The sequence below is a fragment of the Bubalus kerabau genome, chromosome 1 (genome assembly GCF_029407905.1).
Source record: "Bubalus kerabau isolate K-KA32 ecotype Philippines breed swamp buffalo chromosome 1, PCC_UOA_SB_1v2, whole genome shotgun sequence".
NCBI lineage: Eukaryota > Metazoa > Chordata > Mammalia > Artiodactyla > Bovidae > Bubalus > Bubalus kerabau.
Window position 1 is genome coordinate 95,841,433 of NC_073624.1, and position 24,701 is coordinate 95,866,133.

At 39.4% G+C, this 24,701-nt stretch overlaps 1 protein-coding gene across 2 annotated transcripts in view; it reads left to right on the forward strand.

Moving 5' to 3' along the window:
* The window catches only part of SP1 (Sp1 transcription factor), a 37,825-nt gene extending 14,267 nt beyond the window's left edge, over positions 1-23,558 (forward strand). For both annotated transcript variants that reach the window (XM_055584176.1, XM_055584165.1), the window contains exons 4-6: positions 15,366-15,534; positions 18,303-18,502; positions 18,904-23,558. In XM_055584176.1, coding sequence (XP_055440151.1) covers positions 15,366-15,534; positions 18,303-18,502; positions 18,904-19,217 — 683 coding nt within the window. In that variant the 3' untranslated portion in view covers positions 19,218-23,558. The remainder of the gene's footprint in view (positions 1-15,365; positions 15,535-18,302; positions 18,503-18,903) is intronic.
* The last annotated feature ends 1,143 nt before the right edge of the window (positions 23,559-24,701 follow it).

Below are 24,701 nucleotides of genomic sequence, written 5' to 3' on the forward strand. Positions count from 1 at the left end.
TTTGGGTTTTTCCATAAGATGTGATGGAAGAACCTGAACAAACTTTGGCCAACCCAGTTAAAGGTTATGTCTGGAAAACATAGGCTTCTGTTCAGAAGTCAGGTTTAGAGGCTTTTTCTAGTTCTGGTTCAAACAGGACCATCAGGCCCTTGCAGTTGCATTCTGAAACCTGAAATGGAAGTTGATGATGAAACCTACTGCTGCACATGAATAGGTGTGTTTATGAATGAGTCATGTTGTGTCATGTCTCCTGTTTTCTTATATCCCCTCCCCACTACCCCTATTTCTAATCCCAACCTCCTGTGAGACATTGGTACTATGAACAAACTCAAGTGCTTGCTGAAGAGAACTCTTTTTTTTTTTTTTTTGTTATGCTGCTGTTAGGAGGGAAGATGAAAAGAGTATTTGAAAGTACAATATAAAAATTCACAAAATTATTGAGAGATTGGGAACAGTTGTTGGAAAGTTATTCTGTTTAGTTAGTACTATTTTGGATGAGAAATAGATGACTGCCTATAAGTGGGATCTTAGAGCCAAAATACGGTGGGGTTTTGTTTTAAATATTGTTTTTGCAGATGAACACATCTCACGTCCTGTCTTGTATAAGGTGAAACAGTTTAGCTGGATGAAATAAGTCCAGTTCTGAAACTAGCAGTAATTGAAAATCCTTTGTGAAAGAAAAAGTGTGTCCTGAGTGAGATGCTTAGTATGGACAGGGGAGTGACATGCCAGGATCCAGATCATAGCTTTGCTGCTTAACTGGCTGCGTGACTTAGGGGAAGTTCTTCATCCTCTCCTCTATACAAGAGGGTTAGTATAATATTTACCCCCACAGAATTACTAGGATTAAATGAGGTAGATAACATAATATTGATCCTCAACACACATTAGTGCCCATATCTCAATAGAAGTTCTGTCCTCCCATTCAGTTAAAAGTAGGATTTTGATTACTTAGGTGAAGGCTGCTCTTTAAAGTTGTGTCTAAGATCTTTGCGTTCTTTCTTGCCCATTGGTGTAGTCAGTAAACTACAATAACTGCCAAAGGACGTAAACTCCAGCCAGTATGCTTTGTTCTTTCATAAACCATTCTGGTAAAAACAGTAGTTGGATTACCCATAAATTTTCTGTTTCTTTATCTCTTGTTGACTTGGTTATAAACTTGGTGCAAACTGTTTGCTAGAAAAACATTCTTGATGAACACTTTGTTGACCAATGATAATTAGGTTTTTTAATTTTTGTTTCAACGAGTTATTTTTCTGTCCCTGTGTTCTTGAGTTGTTTGGTTTTCTGTACGTTAAGACAATTTTATTTTTTCCTTTTACCTTTCTAGAACTTAGTTTTACTAAATCACTGTTACTTTCTTTTTTACTCTCAGCTAATTCCTGTCTCACCTATCTCACCCCCTTATCCCAAAAAAGCCCACCCCTTCAAAAATGATTGTGAAATGATTTAGGACATCTAGGCAGGTTTAAAGGATAATACAATGGATTTTTTTTTTTTAACCCCTATCCCAGTTCACAAAATGATATATTACAAATACTAAAGCTCACAAAATTTGTCTGCCCTCAGCAGTTTTAAAAAATTGCTGCTAAACTGTGTGGTTTTATCAATTAATGATTGTTTTGATTGTGTAAACTCACTTGTTTCGATCTTCTGTTGCAAAAGGAGAGTAGAAAATTGAGAAACTGGTTAGGGCTGAACCAACTTAAGTTAGTGATTTTGGAATTTCTTGACTTCTGTTCATCTACAGAGCAAGGATGATGATTATATTCTCCTCAATTCTTTGTGGTAGTGTAGATTCTTAAGTGTACAAGTACATACAGATATCTGAGACATTTGGTAGCTGTTCTCTGTACAATTTTAGGTATGTCAGTGTTTTAGATCTTAAATGCCTACAGGAACAGGGCAGGAACCACCTCTGTTTTTCTTTATACAGAGCATGTTTGGTAGCACAAACCTATGGATACAGAATAACTTACCTAAAGGGAACACTGGTTGCTCACAAAGGACTGCTATGTAAATTACAGTTCAGTATGGAAAATGGGAAGATTCAAAGCATTCACTTTATAGAGATCTCTAGAGCTAAAATTAGAAAACTTATTCATTCACTTAGTCGTGTCCGACTCTTTGCAACTCCATGGACTGCATGCAGCATGCCAAGCTTCCCTGTCCTTCACTTAGTCCTGGAGTTTGCTCAAACTCATGTCCCTTGAGTGGGTGATGCTGGTGTCTGACCATCTCATTCTGTCACCCCTTCTCTTTCTGCCCTCAATCTTTCTCAGCATCAGGGTCTTTTCCAGTGAGTTGGCTCTTCACATCAGTTGGCCAAAGTATTGGAGCTTTAGCATCGTTCCTTCCAGTGAATGTTCAGGGTTGATTTCCTTTAGGATTGGCTGGTTTTGATCTCTTTGGCGTCCAAGGGACTCTGAAGAGTCTTCTCCAGCACCACAGTTCAAAGCATCAATTCTTTGGTCCTGGTCCTCAGCCTTCTTTATGGTCCAACTCTCACATCCATACATGACTAGTGGAAAAACCATGGCTTTTGACTATACATACCTTTGTCAGCAAAGTGATGTCTGCTTTGTAATAAACTGTCTAGGTTGGTCATAGCTTTCCTTGTAAGGAGCAAGTATCTTTTAATTTTATGGCTGCAGTCACCATCCATAGTGATTTTGGAGCCCAAGAAAAAAAATCTGTCACTGTTTCCTTGTTTTCCCCTTCCGTTTGCCATAAAGTGATGGGACCAGATGCCATATCTTAGTTTTTTGAATGTTGAGGTTTAAGCCAGCTTTTTCACTCTTTTCTTTCACCCTCATCAAGAGGCTCTTTAGTTCCTCTTCATTTTCTGCCGTTACAATGGTATCATCTACATGTCTGAGGTTGTTGATATTTCTCCCAGCAATCTTGATTCCAGCTTGTGATTCATCCAGCCTGGCATTTTGCATGATATACTCTACATAGAAGTTAAATAAAATAAGGTGGGAGACAATATACAGTGTTGATGTACTCTTTCAAAATTTTGGACTAGTCCTTTGTTCCATGTCCAGTTCTAACTGGTAAGGTGGTCTGGTATTCCCATCTCTTTTTTAAGAGTTTTCCAAGGTTTGTTGTGATCCACATGACTTCATTCATGTAGTCAATGAACCAGAAGTAGATGTTTTTCTGGAATTCCTTTGCTTTCTCTATGATCCAGCAAATATTGGCAATTTGATCTCTGATTCCTCTGCCTCTTCTAAATCCAGCTTGTACATCTGGAAGTTCTCAGCTCACTTACTGTTGAAGCCTAGCTTGAAGGATTTTGAGCATTACCTTTGATGATAGGAAAAAATATTTTTAATTTAATTTTTTTTTTTTTTGGCCATGCCGCTCAGTTTGTGTGATCTTAGTTCCCCAACCAGAAACTGAACCCAGGCCAAGGCCGTGAAAGCTTGGAATCTTAAGCACTAGGCCACCAGGAAACTCCCTAAATATATTTTTAAGTAACTTGTTTAACTGGTATTGGTAAAAACATTAAACAATAAAAATAATTCTGAAAATAAAGTAAAAATTAATTGAACTTTAACTATTCAAAGATAATCGTTGTTGAAATTTTGGTGATCATCCTTCCAGCCATGTTTTTGTACCTTTGTGTACAATTTACAAAGAAGTCTATATATTTTATTAATACTAAAATAGTATTATACTCTTTATAGTGCTTCATAATATTATTTTTACTGAACAGTATATCATATACATTTTTCATAAATAATAAATATCATCATTTTAAATGATTGTATGGAAATTTCATGGTATGTTAGTGCTGCTGCTGCTGCTGCTGCTAAGTCACTTCAGTCGTGTCCGACTCTGTGCAAGCCCATAGACAGCAGCCCACCAGGCTCCGCCGTCCCTGGGATTCTCCAGGCAAGAACACTGGAGTGGGTTGCCATTTCCTTCTCCAGTGCGTGAAAGTGAAAAGTGAAAATGAAGTCGCTCAGATGTGTCTGACTCTTCGCGACCCGGTGGACTGCAGCCCACCAGGCTCCTCCGTCCATGGGATTTTCCAGGCGAGAGTACTGGAGTGGGGTGCCATCGCCTTCTCCGATGTTAGTACTAGGATATGCTTAACTCTACTGATGTACTTTCCACCCTAAAATTTCATTGTTACAAGTAATGCTGTGATGAACATCATTGTTTATACTTTTTAGATTAAAATTTTATTAAGTGAGTGATTCTATTCCTAGGTATATTTCTAAGAGAAATGAAAACACATATCCACACAAATAGCAGCACTGTTCCTGAGAGCTGAAAGGTGGAAGCAATCTAAGTGTCCAGTGGGTAAACAAAAGTAGTCTATCCATTTGATGAAGCATTATTCAACCAATAATATTGGTTTATGTGTGTTAATTTTATAATGGCTATGTTGCAGTCTTACTGCTTTCAGTAATTTTTAGTGATTTTCCAGGTGTATTGTCATGTCAACTACAAATAATATTACCTACTCCATGCTAATATTTACACCTCATTTCATTCTTGTTAAATAACAGTCACAATAGTAGGGATCCTTGTTATATATTTCACTTCCAGAGGAGTGATTTTAAATTACTGCATAATATTTTATCAAGTTGTTTGCCACAGCTTATTTCTCTTTTGTTGTATTAAATACTCAAGTAGTTTCAAGATTTCTGTATTTTTAATACAGAATATAATAGACCATACAGTTTTCTCATTTTAAGTCATTTTCTTAGAATAAGAATATTCCTCAGGAGTATGTTTGCTGATTGGCTCATTACATAATCAATATTAAAAGAACAGAGGACAGAAAGCTCAAAATATATTAAGTAAAATGCATACATCTAAATTATTCATTGCCATAGTAAGCAGAAGTTGAAGAAAACCATTTAGGAAAAGGAGTACATAGATGCATAAATGAGCATCTGTATATTTTCATGGAGTAGCTTTTCTGTCTTTTTTCCTTTTCTCATACTGTCATAGACAGTTTAACGCTGTCATGTATTTCTTTAACACTAGGTATAAATGAGAGTTTTCTGCTTTTGGTATTTATCTAGTAGTCTGGACAAATTAAGACGAAGGGAAATTTAGTTATATTAAAAGTTACCTTGCAGTTTATGGTGGGGGAGTGTTAAAATATCAGCTGTACTACATCATATTACATAATTATACTGTGGGCATTACTCATGCATAAACTTAGCCCTATCATTAAAAGGTACCCAACATGTAAGCGCCTATTCACATGTTCACTTCAGGCATCTCAGGATAGTATGGATCTGGAGTTACTTTTTTTTTGTGGCTGTGCCATGTAGCATGTAGAGTATTAGCTCCCCGACCAGGGATCCAGCCTGCACCCCCTGCCCTGGAAGTGCAGCATCTTAATCACTGGACCGCCAGGAGTCCTCTGGAGAGCTACTTCTTAATGTTGGTTCAGATTTTTATGCTTAATGCTACTGTATTACGATTACAAATTTGTAAAGCTTATTTGTGCAGATAGGTAGTAGTTGAGGGGAAGATGGAAAAAGATAATAATTTGTTGGGGTGGTAGAATTTTTGATATATTCACCCCCTTTTTTGGAGAAGGAAATGGCAGCCCACTCCAGTATTCTTGCCTGGAGAATTCCGTGGACAGAGGAGCCTGGTGGGCTACATACAGTCCATGGGTTCGCAGAGTCAGACACGACTAAGTGACTAAACGACCATCACTGTTAATAGTACTTTATTATTACTATTCTACTTACATTTTTAATAATCTTATTCACAGGGGAGAAGGGTAGGGGGAAGGGATTGTTGGGTAGTTCGAGATTGATATGTACACACTGCTGTATTTATTTATTTTATAATTTATTTGTTATTTTTGCTTGTGCTGGGTTTTCATTGCCTGCATGTGGGCTTTTCTCTAGTTGCTAAGAACAGGTGCTGCTCTCTAGCTGTGGTACGCAAGCTTCTCATTGTGGTGTCTTCTCCTGTTGGAGAGCGCAGGCTCTGGGCACACGGGAGGCGGTAGCTGCCGCATGTGGGCTTCAGTAGTTGTGGCTTGTGGGCCCTAGAGCGTGAGCTCAGTAGTTGTGGCATGTGGCTTAGTTGCTCTGCAGCATGTGGAATCTTCCCGTACCAGGGATCAAACCCATGTCCCCTTCATTGGCAGGCGGGTTCGTATCCACTACACCACCAGGGAGTCCCACACTGCTGTATTTAAAATAGATAACCAAGGACATCCTTGGTGGTCCAGTGGTTAAGACTGCATTTCCACTGTAGAGGCTATGAGTTCAGTCCCTGGTCAGGGAACTAATAGGTTCCCATGTGCCATGTGGCACGGCCAAAAAAATAAATAACCAACAAGGACCTACTCTATAGCATAGGGAACTCTGCTCAATATTATGTAACAACCTAAATGGGCGAAGAATTTTAAAAAGAATAGATACATGTATATATAAACTGTATCACTTTGCTGTACACCTGAAACTGCCAAAACATTGTTAATCAACTATACTCCAGTATAAAATAAAAAGTTTTTGAAAAGGAATTTTATTAGAACATCGTGGTGGTGGTTTAGTTGCTACGTTGTGTTCCACTCTTTTGTAATCCTATGAACTGTAGCCCGCCAGGCTTCTCTGTCCATGGGATTTCCCAGGCAAGAATACTGGAGTGGGTTGCCATTTCCTCCTCAAGGGGATCTTGGTAGATAGCTACTATTATTAATTTTTCTTCGGGACCCACTAGAGAAATTAATTTGGTCTTGTTACCGAGAGCCTCTAGGATATTTGAGTATGAGATACTTCTCTTTACTGTGTATATCTCTGCTTTGCTTCAGCATTCTTTCATGCTTTTATCATCACACAGCATCTCCTTGCTATATTTTATCTAGGAAATTTTCTGAAAACATGAAATTTTGTCCACACTTTTTCTTTTCAAAACTACACTGTGCATTCAGAACAGTTACTTTTGCATTACTAATCAACCCCAAGCAAGTTTTAATCGTAATTAATGAATTACATATAATTTGAAGACTTCAATATGATTATCGTTTTTCAGTGGTAAATCCAGTGAGTAGAAACAAAATGTTAGATTAGTATGCATTTTATTCTTGGCTTTACAGTATTTTATTGTTGCTATTTTAAACACTAATGATTGAATTTGATGTTATAACTCCCTTGCCTCGTATGCTCAGTCGTGTCCGACTCTTTGCGGCCCCGTGGACTGTAGGCTCCTCCGTCCATGGGATTTTCCAGGCAAGAAGACTGGAGTGGGTTGCCATTTCCTTCTCCAGAGTATCTTCCCAACCCAGGGGTCGAACCTGGGTCTCCTGCATTGTAGGTAGACGCTTTACTGTCTGGGCCACCAGGGAAGTCAAAGAACATACTGTGGATAGTAAGGGTACATGTATAGATGCGAGGAAAACAACATTAAAATTCACATTTAACCTTTCTTTCATTTTCTTAATATATAGTGATTTACTGAGCACCTCCTAAGTGCCAAGAACAGTGCTAGGTAATGTCCATAGTTATCTCAGTATCCTTTTTGCCAGTGAAGGCTCAGAGAAGTTCCTTGGCAGAAAGTGATGAAACCAGGAGTCATACCTAGGTTTGTCCAGTTGTACCATGTACAGTGCATGCCTGTATTAATTTTAATCATCAGAGGCTCTCAGTAATTTAAAATGTCAGTTGTTGAATATGAACAGTTAGTTAGAATTAATTGTGTTCATCTGTTTTGTTTTGTTTTTTTTTTTGACTCTACTGCTTGGTGTGTGGGATCTTAGTTCCCTGACCAGGGATCAAACCTGTGCCCCCTGCATTGGAAGTGTGGGGTCTTAACCACTGGACCATTAGTTCATCTACAGTGTGTCTTAATTTTTTTTCACCGTGCTGCACCGCTTGCAGTTCTTTGACCAAGGAGTGAACCCAGGCCGTGAGCAGTGAGAGTACAGAGTCCAAACCCCTGATCTCCAGGGAATTCCCAACTTTGTTCTCTTAACCTTTATGTTCCTCCTCCACAGCTTTCCTCTGGTATATATTAATATATATTTGAATGAATTTTATTTTATTTTTAAATTTGTTTACTTGGCTACGGCAAGTCTTCATTGCAGCACTTGGAATTTTTGGTCTTCCATATTCGTTGAGGCATGCAGGATCTTCAGCTGAGGTATTTAGACTGTTGGTTGAGATATGCAAACTCTTAGATACAGCATATGGATCTAGTTCCCTGACCAGTAATGGAACCTGGGCCCCCTGCATTGGGAACTCAGAGTCTTAGCCACTGAACCACCAGGGAATTCCCTAAATGAATTTTTAATCATAACAATTTGAATAATAATAGGTAATTAGTTTGGGAGGGATGTTAAAGTGAATCCCCTTTCCCAGGATATCAGTATGGTGAGAGCTGGGAGGAAAGGTAAGGCAATTCTTGTTCATTTCTTTGTCTTGAAAAACAGTTTTCACTATGGAGTGATGTTGAGAGAGATGGGAAGTAGATGAAAGTCTTGGAATTTACAAGAACTTCAGTATTTTACTAATAATCAAATTTTCAAATCCTTGGTTTTCTTGGAGATGAAAAATAGGGAAATCTGTAGCTTTGGAATCATGATGGTTGATGGAGAGACATTTGAATTATAGTTTTTTAAATGGTTGCATTTCAAATTTGTGCATATACTGCACATCCATGCCCATCTTTGTTTCTTCTTAAGCCTCTGCCCTTGGAGGGTGGGCTTTTAAAACATCTTATCACTTCGTTACAGTGACACCTACTGGTGAAAGCCTTTGCCATCTTTGGGTAGATTGCCCTGTACTTAAGGAATTAAGGGATTCCCTGGTAGCTCAGCTGGTAAAGACTCTGCCTGTAATGCAGGAGACCCTGGTTCAATTCCTGGGTTGGGAAGATCCCCTGGAGAAGGGATAGGCTACCCACTCCAGTATTCTGGGGCTTCCCTGGTGGCTCCGCTGGTAAAGAATCTGCCTGCAATGCAGGAGACCTGGGTTCAATCTGTGGGTTGGGAAGATCCCCTGGAGAAGTGAACACCTACCCACTCAAGTATTCTGGCCTGGAGATTTCCATCAAATGTATAGTCCATGGGGTCACAAAGAGTCACATAGGACTGAGCAACTTTGACTAAGGAATTATCTTCATACTTTCTGAACACTGTTAATATACCAAAAAATGAGAAGATGCATAGACTAATTTTTTTCCTGCTGTATAGGTGTTTTTAATGATAAAAGTTACAGAGTTATACTACAGAAAATATGAGAAAGAGAAAGGGAAAAAAACTAATAGCACTGCCCATTGCAGCCACCGATTTGGTGTGCCCAAATTGCTCTACTGGATGTAAATTTTAATGTATGCATTTCTCTAGCATAACTTTCTTAGTATGCCTGTAATGTGTTTCTTGGTTTGTTCAGTAATAATGTAGCATGAACATTTTTTCTAGGTTGTTGTAATATATATAGCCCTATCATTAAAGAATAATATAGTATAAGCATTTATTCTGAGTTCAATTAATCATAATTTTGCTGACTGCCTAGTAATCCATCTGGTTACTTGAACAGTTTATTTACATTTTAATCCATTTCTTGTATTGCTGTTGTAAATCATTTGATGAATGTCTCTTCAAATGACTCTTTCCATGTGTTTGCTAAGTTGCCTCAGTTGTGTCTGACTTTTTGCAACCCTGTGGACTGTAGCCCGCCAGACTCCTCTGTCCATAGGATTCTCCAAGCAAGAATACTGGAGGGGTTGGCATTTCCTCCTCCAGGGGATTTTCCCATCCCAGGGATCAGGTCTTCTGCATTGGCACACAGGTTCTTTACCACTAGCGCCACCTCCGAAGCCTGACATTTTCCGTAGTTGGATTTTTTTCAGTGAAGAGCATTTTTATGTACTCTGACCTTTCCCCAAGTAAATCGTTGTTGGCTGTGCTGGGTCTTTGTTGAGGTGTGCAGGCTTAGTTGTTCTCCAGCATGTGGGATCTTAGCTCCTCCACCAGGGATCAAAACCACATCCCCCACATTGGAAGATGGATTCTTAATCACTGGACCATTTGGGAAGTCCCATTAATCCTAAATACTTTTTTACCCATGCCTTTTTCTTTACTGGAACCACTGCCCTACTTTAGACTTTTATTACCTCGTTATTATCAAATGGAATAACCAGTATATTCCATTTTTTCCCTTCCAACACTCTCCCTCCCAACTCTAATACTTCTCTTAATAGAGTGTTTTATTATCACTTTATTATACAAATTATAGGACAGATATTATACTTGTTGGTTTCATGTTGTGTCTTCCCAAGTGAGATAATGAAGCTGGGAAGCTTTGCAATGGCCAGGATTATATCTAACTCGCTCCAGAGCTTAATATAGTGTCTGGCACATGTCCTTATTTGTTGGGTTAAATATTAGTCACATCTTAAAGACATGCCCTATATTGCCAATGTGCCCGACACATATAGGAAACGTGCTGTTTCCCTGGCTGATGTATGAAAGTGCTTATCCATACTCTCTCTACCATCACCTTTAAAAAAAAAATCAGTCATTTAAATATCTGTCTTGCATCTAATAATATCTGTTTTGAAGTTCATCTCTTCACCTACATCCTCCCTCTACTCCACCACCATCCCACACTCCACTACATTCCTTCATGCTGCTGGTAGTCTTCCCTTTGCCTGGAACTACCCTTCCCTTGCCAACATTCTTCACTTGGCTAACTCCTATGCATTTTTTGAAGTTTGGCCCAAATCTCAGTTCCTTTAGGAAACAGGCCCTTTCTGAAATTCTAGACTGGAGAAATTACCCTTTTCAGTTCTAGAAAATCTTTGAATGGCTTTTAGTATAAGGTTTATATTGTTATTTTGAAATTATCTGTTTCTCTCTTCTCTAGTGAACTACAAGCTCTTCCACAGTGAAAACTATTTCTTTGAATCTTCAGCACTTAGTGTAGTACCTGGATCAGTAGACAGTAAATATTTGATAAACATTTTTACAGATTGCTATTAGAGAGTCCACATGGCACTGTAGGGATAAGGTCTTAAGGAGGTTTGTATATAGGAAACCCTATAGATGATCATTTATACATGTCTATGGGTATAAAATCAGAGAAGGCAATGGCACCCCACTCCAGTACTCTTGTCTGGAAATCCCATGGGCGGAGGAGCCTGGTAGGCTGCAGTCCATGGGGTCGCTAAGAGTCGGACACGACTGAGCGACTTCACTTTCACTTTTCATTTTCTTGCATTGGAGAAGGAAATGGCAACCCACTCCAGTGTTCTTTCTGGAGAATCCCAGGGACGGCGGAGCCTGAGGGGCTGCCGTCTGTGGGGTCGCACAGAGTCCCACACGACTGAAATGACTTAGCATAGCATATGGGTATAAAATATGATGATTAAGTAACAGGAAGTATTTAATGTGTAATTAAGTTTAGAAGCAAGATATATATATATATATATATATGAATTTTTATAGAGCATAACTTACTGATGAATTAGCAAGGGCTTGCATTCTGGAACAGAAGGGAATTAAATTTCTGGTGCCCATTCTTTATTCTTTTTAAAATTTTTCATTTATTTATTTTTGGCTGCACTCGGTCTTTGTTGCTGCACTCAGGCTTTCTCTGGCTGCGTCGAGCGGGGGCTGCTCTCTATCGCAGCGCTCAGGCTTCTGTACTTGCAGCACACGGGCTCGGTATTTGGGGCACTGGCTTAGTTGCTCTGTAGCACGTGGGTCTTTCCAGACCAGGGATTGAACCCATGTATCCTGCACTGGCAAATGGGTCCCTATATACTGTACCACCAGGGAATCTTACACTGTGGAGGTTTTTATTTCTTGATTTGGAGCCTTATTCTGGATACCTTGTTCCTCATGTATTGTTACCAGTATTCTGTTTCAACATAGCTGAAAAGACACAAACATTTTGTGGTCTGAGATATTCTTCTTTGAGTTAAATCTGTTGTGTAAAATGAAACATTGAGAAAACCCAGTGTGTGCTTAATATAGGTATTGTTCTAAAGTTTAGTCTTACTGTATTAATACTTAATGAATTAAAGAACACTATGTTCCCAAAGTCATTTCAGAAAGCAGATAATAAGGAAGTGTATGGGAACCACCCTTTTGGAAATTATTGAGAAGGTTCTTATTTCATCTTATTTTAGTATTGCCCAAGTTTTTTTCTCAGAGAAGAATAGGGTGTTGGACTTGCTATGTGGTGGTCTTGAAAGTTCATAACTTCAGCACACTTCTTCACTTTGAGGAAACTAAAAAAGTGCGTAACTGCGATGGCTATTTCAGAAACTGATGCTAGAGGCAACCACTGAGTTGGGCAAGACTGTCATTAAGCTGTGCCTTTGGTTTACTAGTTATTTTAATCATGGAAAGGAAAATCTTTAATTTATTTCATTGCCTAACCAGTACCACATTTTAAGATAAAACTGTTCTTATTCTAAAACTGTTATTAAAAGAGGCAGGGAACAGATTCTGGTCTGATGTTGATACTCTGTTGACATTTTATCCCTTCTTTTTGTTAAATGAAATTAAAAATTGTTCATTCTATCTAACCCCATTCTCAGTTTTCTTAGTTTGAAAAAAATTGAAATCATTGTGGGGGTCCAGGAGGATATTAATTTTTAACTGTCCATTTTGTAAGAATTGAAAGAGGGTTAGATATTTAGTTTTAGTAGTTCTTATATCTAAGTATATTATTCTTATGTTTCAATAAAATGGAGAAAGGTTTGCTTCTTTTGAGTTGATTGGGGCAAGGGAGAACTTTGAGGATTGATAAGTTGCTTCTCAAATTTTAATGGAGTTAGTTTAGCTTGAAAAATAGATCAAAGAAGATGATTTGCTTATATGCACCACAATTTTATCGTTTCTAAAGACCTATTATAGATAGTCGGATCACTAGTTTTATAATTTTCTCTTCTGAAGGTAATTTTTGGTAGGTAACTGTTGGCAGTACTAACTTGCATCCTACCTTATCTGCTGAGCTGTTAAGGCTTATTTTAAAGGATAAATTCTCCATCCCCACTAGGGGGAGTTTCCACTTGGCCGCACATAATTTTTAAGCAGAATGAAAATATCGGCGTGTCTTGTTCTATGATTTCTCCCTACGTTTTTCCGTAAGGTATTTCCCTAGCAGTATTCGACGTGTGTACTGAATGTCTGCTGTGTGGCAGCTCAGTGTTTCCTGTGTTATGCTCAGCAACTTCCATATTTGTGTTTCACAGTAACTTTATGAGATCGGTAATGTTTCATCCCAATTTTACTGATGGGGAAATTGATAACTAGAGAAGTTATTTAATCATTACCAAAAAAGCTAATCGTAGCGCAGGGACTCATTTCTAGGGTCTGTCTTATTTCTAAACTGGTTCTTAACTTGTGCTCCAGTACTTCCCAGTTTTCATTCTGCCAGTATCATGGAAATCTCAAAATATTCAAATTACATTTATTTTGCTATGATAGGCTGTGCTAGAAGTGCTAGAGTGAGAAACAGAGCACAGGGAGGGCTGCTCATGAGGCGCGTGACTCAGATTATGCTGATCGGCGGAACAGAGTTGAAATGAGGTACAGAAGTCAAGAGCCTGGGTTTCTAGATGTTTATTTATTTAGTTTCTACCCCATTTATTTAGTTTCCTTCTTTATAAAATAGATAAAGCAGGGTAGTTCAACAGTCTCCATTTATTAGAATCTTAAGTATGGATATAGAGTTTTTAACTTATTTGCAAAATGCTTTCATAGGTGAATGCTTATTGATAGTAGATTTGAAAACTGGAGAATGTTAGCTATTCCTTTAAACCATTGCTTCTGTCTATTGGCCTAGAACAGTGTTTGAAAATGTCAAATGCGACCCATTAGTAACTCATAAAATCAATATACTGGGTCATGACCAGCATAAGGGAAAAAAAAATAGAGTCTAGAAAATTTCAGAATACACTGCTTAGCATAAGGATAGACACTTTTGTGAAACTATTGTTTCAATTATATATATATGTACTAGATTATATTGTCAAATATATATATTTTTATTGTATGTTGCAAGTTTGAAAAGCTTGAAAAACACTGTCCTGGAACTTTGTAGAATTTATCTATTTTAATTTTACCAGGAGAGAAATTATAGTGAATTTAAGACAAATTTATCTTTAAAAGGAAATGACATCAAGTAACAGAATGTATGTATGGTGTTTTCTTTTTTGTGTGTGCATTCTGAAAAGCATCTAATCCCAAACTAAAACCTTCTGGCATGTATATAGCTAGCTACGAAGAATTAACTTTGAGGACTTTCCTGGTGGTCTAGTGGTTAAGACTCTGTATTTCCGCTGCAGGGGGCTTGGGTTTGATCCCTGGCTAGGGAACTAAGATTCCACATGCTGCTCCGCATGGCCAAAAAAAAAAAAAATTAACTTTGATCTCAGCTCTTTGGTTTTCTCTGTGTGTCAAAATTTATAATATGCATGTACTGTTTCCTGCTGAATATTCAGAACAATTTTTTGCTCATTTCAGGAAATTTCCCCTTTTTGGTTTTGAATAGAGTCCCGTAAAGTCTTATTTTTAGTCACTTCCATTTTGTTGGTTCCATAATACATTAGCTCTGGGAATGAGTAAGAGATTTGTTGTAGCCTCTTTCTGGAACAGTATGCAACTTTATCTCATTCTTTTTAATGCATATATAGTACTCCACGTAAGTTTATTGTAATTTACTTAACTAGTTCAGCAGTGGTGTACCTTTTGATTTTTTCCCAGTTTTTTGTTATAAGGCTACAGAAAACTTTACTGTCACTTATGTTTGTGTTCTCATGAATATATCCATAGGACATTGTGATTGAAAGTGAAATTTCTTTGAAGATGTGCACTTAAATTTTTAATGATATTGCCAAATTGGCCTTCAAAAAGGTCATACAGGGAGTTCTCTGGCAGTCCAGTGCTTAGGACTCTGCACTTTCACTGCCAAGGGCACAAGTTCAGTCCCTGGTTGGGAAACTAAGATCCCACAAGCTACATAGCTCAGGTGCACCTCCCCCCCCACCCCCCCCAAAAAAAATAAATAAATAAAGGTTGCACTAATTTTCACCACCTGCCACTGAGCCATCTGGGAAGCCCTGTACCTTTGCCGATGCTGTGCCTTGTTAGAGTTTTAACTTTTTAACCTGGTAGGTTAAAACAATCATAAAAGTCAAATAGAATTGTGTTTTCAAATTTGAGAATGAGCATGTTTTCATATACTTATTGTTTCTTTGTCTCTGTAGTGCTGATTTTGAGATTTCAAGTACAGGCAATATCAGTGAAGGTGACTTCAAAGTTTTGAAGAAATGGTGCTGTAAAAGTCAAGGGTCACTGTGGCTGTGATACCTGTGGCTATGATGACCTTCCCACCTTGACCCTTGTACTCTCTTAATTTCAGGTGATCATGGAGCTCAGCTTGGCCTCCATGGGGCTGGTGGTGATGGAATACATGATGACCCAACAGGGGGAGAAGAAGGAGAGAACAGCCCAGATCCCCAACCCCAAGCTGGTCGGAGGACCCGACGGGAAGCATGCACCTGCCCCTACTGTAAAGACAGTGAAGGAAGGTAAGTTGATTCAGCCGGTCTCTTTAAGAGTGTAAGGATGAAAAATTAGTAGATTAGGAGGTAAAAATAAGTGGGGTTTTTTGTTTGTTTTGTTTAAACTTTAAGACTTGGCAGGGTTACACAGGGATCAGAGATAGTACAGTGCATTTGGTTAGGTCACATGTGGTCTTGGTTCCAACTCTGGTCCTTTTCATCAACTCTTAGACCTTGGACCTTCAGAGATGCCTGCTTTCTGTTAGAGACAAGGAAGTCAGATGGAGCCAAATGGTCAAACGATTGTTACTTTATGTCTGTTTTGAGATGTTTGTTTGTTTTTATTCTTTAAAAAAATTCTATTGGTGAGATAGTTTTAACAAGATATCTTATAAAACAGCCTGGCAAAGAAATGGAAACATACCTACTGTAATGATTATTTTACAGTGACTGTGTGAAAATCATGAGTTTCTTTTTTTCCCCCTCAAAGTAGATAAAACTACTTATTCTGGGTAGAAAATTCGTCAATCAAATAATATAATATCTCCTACAAAACAGACTTCTGATAGATTTTCGCATTAGTGTACTGCCTATACAATATTATCTCTGAAGAGTTCCAGGTTATTTCTTTTTCTTCAAGTCACTGACTTTGAAAGAGACTAGAAAGTCATATAGGTTTTTAATTACCTTTGAAAAAAGTCTGTTAAAGTTTTGCCCCATTAAAAATAAGCACAGGGGACTTCCCTGGCGATCCAGTGGTTAAGAATCTGCCTTGCAGTGCAGGGGACTCAGCTTGATTCCTGGTCAGGTAACTAAGGTCCCATGTGCTGCCGAGCAACTATGCTTACACGCTACAACTAGAGAGTCCATGGGTCGCAATGAAAGATCCTACATGCTGCAGCTAAGACCTGACACAGCTGAATAAATAAATAAATACTAAAATAATAATAGTAATAATATGCACAGAGTTTCCCTGGTGGCTCAGTGGTAAAGGATCTGCCTGCCAATGCAGGAGACACAGGTTCAATTCTTGACCTGGGCAGATCCCACATGCTGCAGAGCAACTAAGCTCGGGTGCCACAGCTGTTGAGCCTGTGCCCTTGAGCCCCATGCCCTGCAATAAAAAAACCACTGCAGCTAGGGAGTAGCCCCTGCTCATTGCAGCTAGAGAACCTCCACATAGCAATGAAGAGCCAGCACAGCCAAAGTAAATAAATTAAATTTTTTTTTAAAAGAACTTAAGAAAAAAATAAGCACAAAAATAAGAAATGTACCAAAACAAAAAACAATTTGAATTCTTTGTAGGTTACCCTACATTATGGGAAACATCTGAATCAAAAACACTTGAGTACATGGACTTCCCAGGTGGTCCAGTGGTTAAGGTTCCACACTTACATTGTAGGGAGCATGGGTTCGATCCCTGGTCAGGGAACTAAGATCCTACATGCTGCATAGCACCCCCAAAAAATTAATTAAAAGGGGGAAAAAAGCTCTTGAGTACAGTAGAGTTTCCCTCTCAAAAAGCTTCAAGTGGATTTAAGTTTTTGAAAGAAATTCTGTGATTTCCACCTAAGTGTGATTTCATTTCCGTTTTTTTTTCCTGCTCCTCTGCTAATGTGTGCTGTTAAAACCCAAGGCAAATCTCTTTTGGAAATCTCCATAGTGCCCACTAATGGATCACACATGGTACAAATTGGTTTGGCAAAAACATTTCAGAACTGATTTCCTGAGAAGAGCTTAGGATTTGCTCCATATAGGGAATTTTTTTTTTTTTTAACATACCTTGAATTAGTTACGGTCCTTATTTCCCCTCTTTTAACTTTTTTCCATCCCATCTTCTTCCACTGATGTCTCTCATAGTACTTTATCTTTTCAGCTTTTAATCTTTACCTTTTGGCTCTTGACCTTTATTTTGGAGAAAGGAAAGCTTTGTAGTTGTAAAATATTATGTTTTAAAGTTCTCCACCAAATGCTTAATGGAGAGACCCTTTGTTCACTAATAAGTTCCCAGTCAAAAATATCACCACATCACCATATTCACAGTGGCTCCCATGGAAAATGCGTGTATTGAGACTTAACGTCCAGAAAAATACAGGAAAATGCCTCAGAGATTTCACAAGTCACCTTGAAAATGACCTCACACATCGGAACTGACTATAAAGATTTAGCTGTTGATACTAAAAGTGAAGGCTTTTGGGAATCCCCTGGTGGTCCAGCAGTTAAGACTCTGCACGGTCACTGCAGAGGGCGCAAGTTTGGTCCCTGATCCAGGGACTAGGATGCCGCATGCCATAAACAAATTAAAAAAATAAAATGAAGGCATTTGTGTGCGTGTGTGTGTTGAGAAGTCTTTTTTCTTTTTGTAAGCTGCACATATCTAAGTGCACGTTTTGATGTTTATTTATTTATAGCTACACTAGGTCTTTGTTGCTCTGTGGGCTTTTTTTGTCGTGATTGGGGGCTATTCTTTGTTGTGGTGCACCGGCTTCTCATTGCAGTGGCTTTTCATTGCAGAGCACGGGCTGTGGGGCCCGCAGACTTCAATAGTTGCGACTCCTGGGCTCTAGACCACAGGCTCAGTAGTTGTGGCACAGACTTAGTTGCTCCGTGGCATGTGGGATCTTCCCGGAACAGGTATTGAACCTACATCTCCTAAGTTGACAGGCAGATTCCTTTTTTTTTTTAAATAAAAACTTGGAATAGTTTTGAGTGGGTCCAGTAATTACTATGGATACTTTATGACTCTAATTTTTGTCTCTAAAATGAACAAAGAATAATTGTGTTTTCACTTCCAGGGGCTCTGGGGATCCTGGCAAGAAGAAACAGCACATTTGTCACATGCAAGGCTGTGGCAAAGTATATGGCAAGACCTCACACCTACGGGCACACTTGCGCTGGCATACGGGCGAGAGGCCTTTCATGTGTAACTGGTCATTCTGTGGGAAACGCTTCACACGTTCAGATGAGTTACAGAGGCACAAACGCACACACACAGGTGAGCGGGAACTTGGGAAGGGAGAGGTAGTAATGGACCAGAATGAAAAGACAAAATATACCTCGGAAGTAACTAAAATTTCTGAGCAACTTATGTTTGAAATTGAATGTATGGATCATAAATGGCATTGGAGTTAATCTGAAAACCCTTAAGAAATAAGGATTCTGAAGGTCCTATCTTACTTTTCTGCTAAACTTCTTCCTTTCTGAGTACTCTCTAATCTTTACTCCCCCCCCCCCACCCCAAAAGACAAAAGATAATCACCAGAATTTTCTTGTTTTTAATCACCTTTTAAGATGAGCCTTATTCTGCCTTATATGGTTTGAAGGGAATGAACTGAACAAGGTACCCCTACTTCCTAAGATGTGATTTTCTAATCTTCTTACTCTTCCTTTACCTAGGTGAGAAGAAATTTGCCTGCCCTGAGTGTCCGAAGCGCTTCATGAGGAGTGACCACCTGTCAAAGCATATCAAGACCCACCAGAATAAGAAGGGAGGCCCGGGTGTAGCCCTGAGTGTGGGCACTTTGCCCCTGGACAGTGGGGCAGGTTCAGAAGGCAGTGGTACTGCCACCCCTTCAGCCCTTATTACCACCAACATGGTAGCCATGGAGGCCATTTGTCCGGAGGGTATTGCCCGTCTTGCCAACAGTGGCATCAATGTCATGCAGGTGGCAGATCTGCAGTCCATTAATATCAGTGGCAATGGCTTCTGAGATCAGGCACCTGGGGCCAGAGACATATGGGCCATACCCATCAACCCTGGGATGCAAGGTAGCATGGGTCCAAGAGACGTGTGGGAGAGTGAGCCATGAGGCATTAAAAATGCATGGTGGTGGGAAAAATTGGGGGTGGGATACAAAAGAAGAGATGGGGTCCTGGCACCCACCTGTATCATCAGTACCTTCTTAAAGTGGGAAACATAGTGAAAATTCTGTCGGTGCCACCTTTGCTGAGCATTTGTTTGACCCCAAACAGTTTCTTAACACTTCTTACCCCAGCCTCCCCTTCCTGCATTTCCCTTCTCAGCTCCCCCATGATGGATCCCCCCCTTTCCTAAAGCCATCATGCCTTGATAAATATATATGATCATTGAAATACTTTTTAACAAAAACAGATTCTATATTATATATATATATATAAAAGATATATAGAGATGCATTTGCAGGGGTTGGCTGGGAGGAGGAAGGAGACCATTCTGTGACCAAAATACCTTGGTCATTTTTTTTTATATTGCCTTATTTCCTTATGGCTGAGCCTTGTTGTGACACATCAAGATTTCTAATAGATGTTGTCTTGGCTTCCCACCAGATTAAGCATTTATATGCTCTGCTTTTAGTTTATATATACATACATAATGTTTTCCTTTCTTAATTTTGTCTTTTAATTTGGGATCAGCTTCTTGCACTCTTTCCCTGACTCATGCCTTTCTGTCTCCCCTTCTCTCGCCTGATCACTTCATGTTTTGTTTTTGGTAGTGGTCCCTGGATGAGGCACTTCTGTCATTTTTTAATAAAGTCCTTAGTCCCAGCAGCAGAATGGAGAAGCCTTGAAGCTCAGGCGAATGCTTGAGGTAGCTGTGAAGAGAGTGTTCAAAATACTACTGACGCAGGCACCCTTTTGGTGCTGGAGAGTCAAAGGCACCTCTCTCTTCATTGGCTGCTCTAAGCATCAGGAATCAGAAGTCTTTCTATGGAATTGTACAAGAGACCCTTTGAAAGTTATAGTCTGGGATCAGTTTGTCCAAACTGTGAAAAGATGGTCAAATAATAGGTAGGAGCTTTCAGTAGGAAAATGATGTGCTCAGAAGTGGAAGTGACTCAAGTAGTTCAGTTCATGAGTTAGTGGAGTATTTGGACCTTTGTGCAACTGTCTTCCAAGGTAGCTCTAAGCTTTGATGTGTGGGCTTCTGAGTTCACGTTCTGAAAGGAAATACACTTCCTCTTTTGAACATCTCCAGTAGTTGCTTTCCCATTATGTTATTACAGAGCATCAGCCAGTGACTCTGTTCTGGATTTCCATTCTGCAGAACTCCAGAGCATGGATCAGTGGCTAGGCAATGGTTCTTTGATCTTTCCCCTTCACTCTTCGTAGGGTGACTCCTGAGGGGAAAGGAAGTGCTCATGATCATGGGAATGATAGCCCAGAACAAAAAGAAATCTTGTCTTACCACTGTGGCTTATAGGGGAGACCAGGGAAAACCATCCTGCTTTTCTCCATGGCCTGATTCCTGAAGAGACTGATCCAAAAATTACAGCGGCAGGGAACTCTTAGTGCATTTGGCACTGAGATTTAAATGCAACCAGAGTTGTCCTCAAGGCCCAGCCATTAAAACATTGTCTCTCTTGACTTTCTGGTATCTCGTCAGAGAGCTTTTCACTGTGAGGAAGTGTGGAAATGGCTGTGTGTATGTGTGTAATCTGTTAGATTGGGGATAGGTTTTCTGTTAGCCAATATATAAGAGACCTGCAATAAAAAATTACCCTAATCTGATAGAAAGTGAAGTGTTTGTGTATGACCGTGTGTGAATGTGTGTTCGTGCTTGTATATATCTACACACAGATGAGAAATTATATTTGAAATTGTTGGAAAATAAATCAAATTCAGATCAAAATGCCTTTCAGGCCCATTACCTAGAAATCTATCTTAAAACCTGGGTATGTTCCTGAGGTCATTGCTTTGCTTTTGCTAAACTAGTTACAATTATGAATGGGGGATATTCTACTGCACTTTTAAAAGAAGAAACTATTTTTGTGTTTGAAAGTGAAACCAACATCCAGATCTATAGTAGAGTCCTAATTCCTCTCATAATTCTGTTTACCTTGACTATAAATAGATGATGCCATGATTCTACTATATATTTTATATAAAATCTATCCTAATTAGGGTTTGGGTAAGTTTGTGTTGTTGTTTAACCTGAAATACAATAACTGTTAATATTTTAAACAAAAGCTCACTCCATTTGGTCCTTTGTCTGCAGACTTAATAGTGTTTTTGACACAGAAGCTATTGCAAGGAGCTTTCCCCTTATCAAATTGCATTAATACTGAAGTAAAAGTTATCTGCCCAGCCATTTATCACACCCTTTGTTCCCACTCAAAGGCAGAACTCTGAACATGTTATTTTATATCTGTAATCATGTACATAGGCATCTTCTGGAGGAAAGGGGCAAGATAACTCACTGGAGTGTGCAGTGTTTTGATAGAACATTTCAAGGAATGGAATCTTCCCCAGAATGAAATTACTAGATGTAATCTAGCTTAATGATGCTGAAGCTTATACACTTTTAGGTTATTTGATGATGGTTTTCTCTGGGATGGAATGCTGGTTTACCCCCAGCTCTTGGCACAAGCAAATTTATATCCAGTTCTTTCCACTTGTCCTAGTTCCTTCTCACCAAGGAAGCTCAAGATTCAGTATCTTGTTTGGCCCTAAAACGAAAGCCGCTACTGCTTTTATCTCCCAGCAGCAGTAAGTCAGTCAGTCTTTTCCACAGCAAGTTAGCCCACATTCCTTGAGTCAGGAGCTTATTGCTGAAAGTCCCTTTCCCTGAACTTTTTGCCAGAAGAAATTAGTGTAACTGACAGGCATATTGAGTCTTTTTTTTTTTTTTTTTCCCCCACAAGTTGCTCTTTTATGTAACTTTCTAATGACCAAACCTTGTGGGGTTGGGGGTGCCCAGAGAAGTGATAATATTCCCTTGTCCTTTCAGGTTGCCTGTTCACATATATCTGCTTATCATTTGATTGTCTCACTTTTTACCCAGAGCAGTAACAACCCATATCGTCTTCCTTCAGGGACTTCCCAGCGGGCACCCTGTTATGGGTGCCATGTAGAATGCAGTGTAACAGATATTTTTCAGAATTCAGAATAGAACTCTTGATGCCAGAATGTATAGACTGAAGTGTTGGGTAAAGATTATGACTGGGGGAGGGTTAGAGACAAAGGCTGTAAATTACTATGGCTGATTGATTTATTTCTACTATATACATATATATATTTTTGCTTTTGTATATCCTATATAGGAAACTAAGCATTGTATTTTTTTTTTTTTAACAAATCTGAGAAAGCACTATGAACTGCAGAGTTGACTTTCAGAATATATTTTGTATTGTTAATATCTTCACATTGTGTGAATACTGGAAGCTGCAGATCTTTGCTAGGATGCAATAAATTTATACACTTTTTGAGGGGTTCTTCTGGGGGTATTAATCAGGCCCCTGTTATGCTTTTGGGGAGCTCTGGTGCTAAAGTTTTCATTCAGTTGTAAGTACCCTGATGCCTTTTCGACCTTGGGATCAGATCAAAGGAGTTCTGATCCAGGTACCAAGGAAAATGAGGATAGTCTAGCTGCCTCAAGTGAGGGGCCCTTTGCATAGCTCTCCTTCCCCCTTTTCAAGTACCCTCTTGGAGTTGGGAGGAGGAATGTGAAATCTCAGAGTTTCATCTCCCTTAGAAGAGAGCCAGTAACTTATTGTGCAAGGATGAAAGGTGGCAGCAGTAGCTTTGGGGAAAGGGAGGAGGATATGGCACTTCTCCAACCCCGGAAAACATTGCTTTTGAAAACTGCTGATAAACTATGGGTAGGTTATTACTTTTGTTTAGGAGCCTGTGTGCTCTGCGGTGCCTCTCTTGGCTCTACTCCTGGGGTACAGACCTCATCTAGGAGGATGAGGAGACCAGCTTTGAGGTTGACCTGTTTCTTTTCTTTGTCTGTCTTCCCTAAACACCAGCTCCAGGAGGACATTAAGCAGCCTTAAGCTTAAATTCCTACTCCCTCTTGCCAATTTAGCTCACTTGCCTTAGATCGGAGTCTGGGAAAGGGGGAAAAAAATGGGAGTCCCTGGTTTCATTCACCTCCTAGGTCTTCTCCAGTTTGATTTCCCCAAACCCAGAAAGATTGCCTCCACAATGTTCATTTGAGGGAAATGAGTATTTTGTCCCATTTTCTCCCTTCCTCATTATCACAACCCCAGCCTGCCTTGTCCCTGCTGAGCAAGAAGAGGCATGATCTGTCCCTCAATTCCCTTTAATATCAAAAAAAAGAAAACCATAAATAGGTCTCAAGTGAGGCTGCCGTGGGTGGTGAGGACCTTGTTGATACCTCTCCTGGGGTGTGTGTGTTCTCTTCCTCACCTTCAGGAATTACACTGTGCCTTCTCCACAGAGGAATGGGATTCTCTACCCAGCCCCCCACTTTGCCAGCAGCTGCTCTTGAACAGTGTGCACAAGGGCAAGTCTTCATATTTCTGATCACCCCTTTCTCCCATTGGCATCCCATAGCTCTCACTTGGAATCTAAGGCGCAAAGATTTTGGGGAAAGTTGGGGAAAATGTGCCGAGATTGGTCTGAGGAGACTCCTACACATACCAATGGCAGCTGCCTAGGGCCTGCTTCCTCTTCCAGAGTCTGTCCTCCTCTGGGAGGAAGGGGCAGTGCTCCGGTCTCTGGTGCCTAAAACAAGTATATTTCTCTCTCTTAACACTGGCAATAACCAGTCTCCATACCACTGTTGCCTTTTTAAACTTCTTAATAATCTCATGCTGTGTTTGTTGTTAGTTTCAATCCGATTATCACCTGGGCTGTGGGGAAATACTTTTAAATGCTCTCTCATCTTTCTTGCTCTTTTTTCCCCTTGATCTTGTGTATGTATGATGCTAATCTCTTGTCTTAGTTTCTTCCTGCTCTTTTGTATCTTACTTTCTTGTCTTTCCCCTGCCTTTTGTCTCTGGGTGTTTGGGGGCTTTTTTTTTTTTTTTTTTTTTGCCTTTTTGTACAAAGATTAGTTCAATGTAGTCTGTAGCTCCTTTGTAAACCAATTAAAAAAAAAGTTTTTTAATAAAAAGCCATGTCTCTGGTGTGTTGAGAGGGTTGGGATTGGGGAGAATATGGTTATAAATTCATATACTAAACCCCAAATGAAGTTTTCTAGCTATACTGTTAATACATGTTAATCAGTGCAGTTGCCCTACACTTAACTCCAGGTAAACAATTCATGACCAGATCAGTGTGCCAGGGCTACACAGAAATGCAGCAGATCCAGAGGAACAGGGACAGTTCCAACTTTTTTTTCTAAATTAGCTTCTTTTTTGAAATATTTTTAAATTCAAAGGAAAGTTGCAAAGATAGTGCAGAGGGTTTCTATATTCCCCTTTCCCAATTTTCTCCGTTGTTAACATTATCAGGATATATTCTCCAAA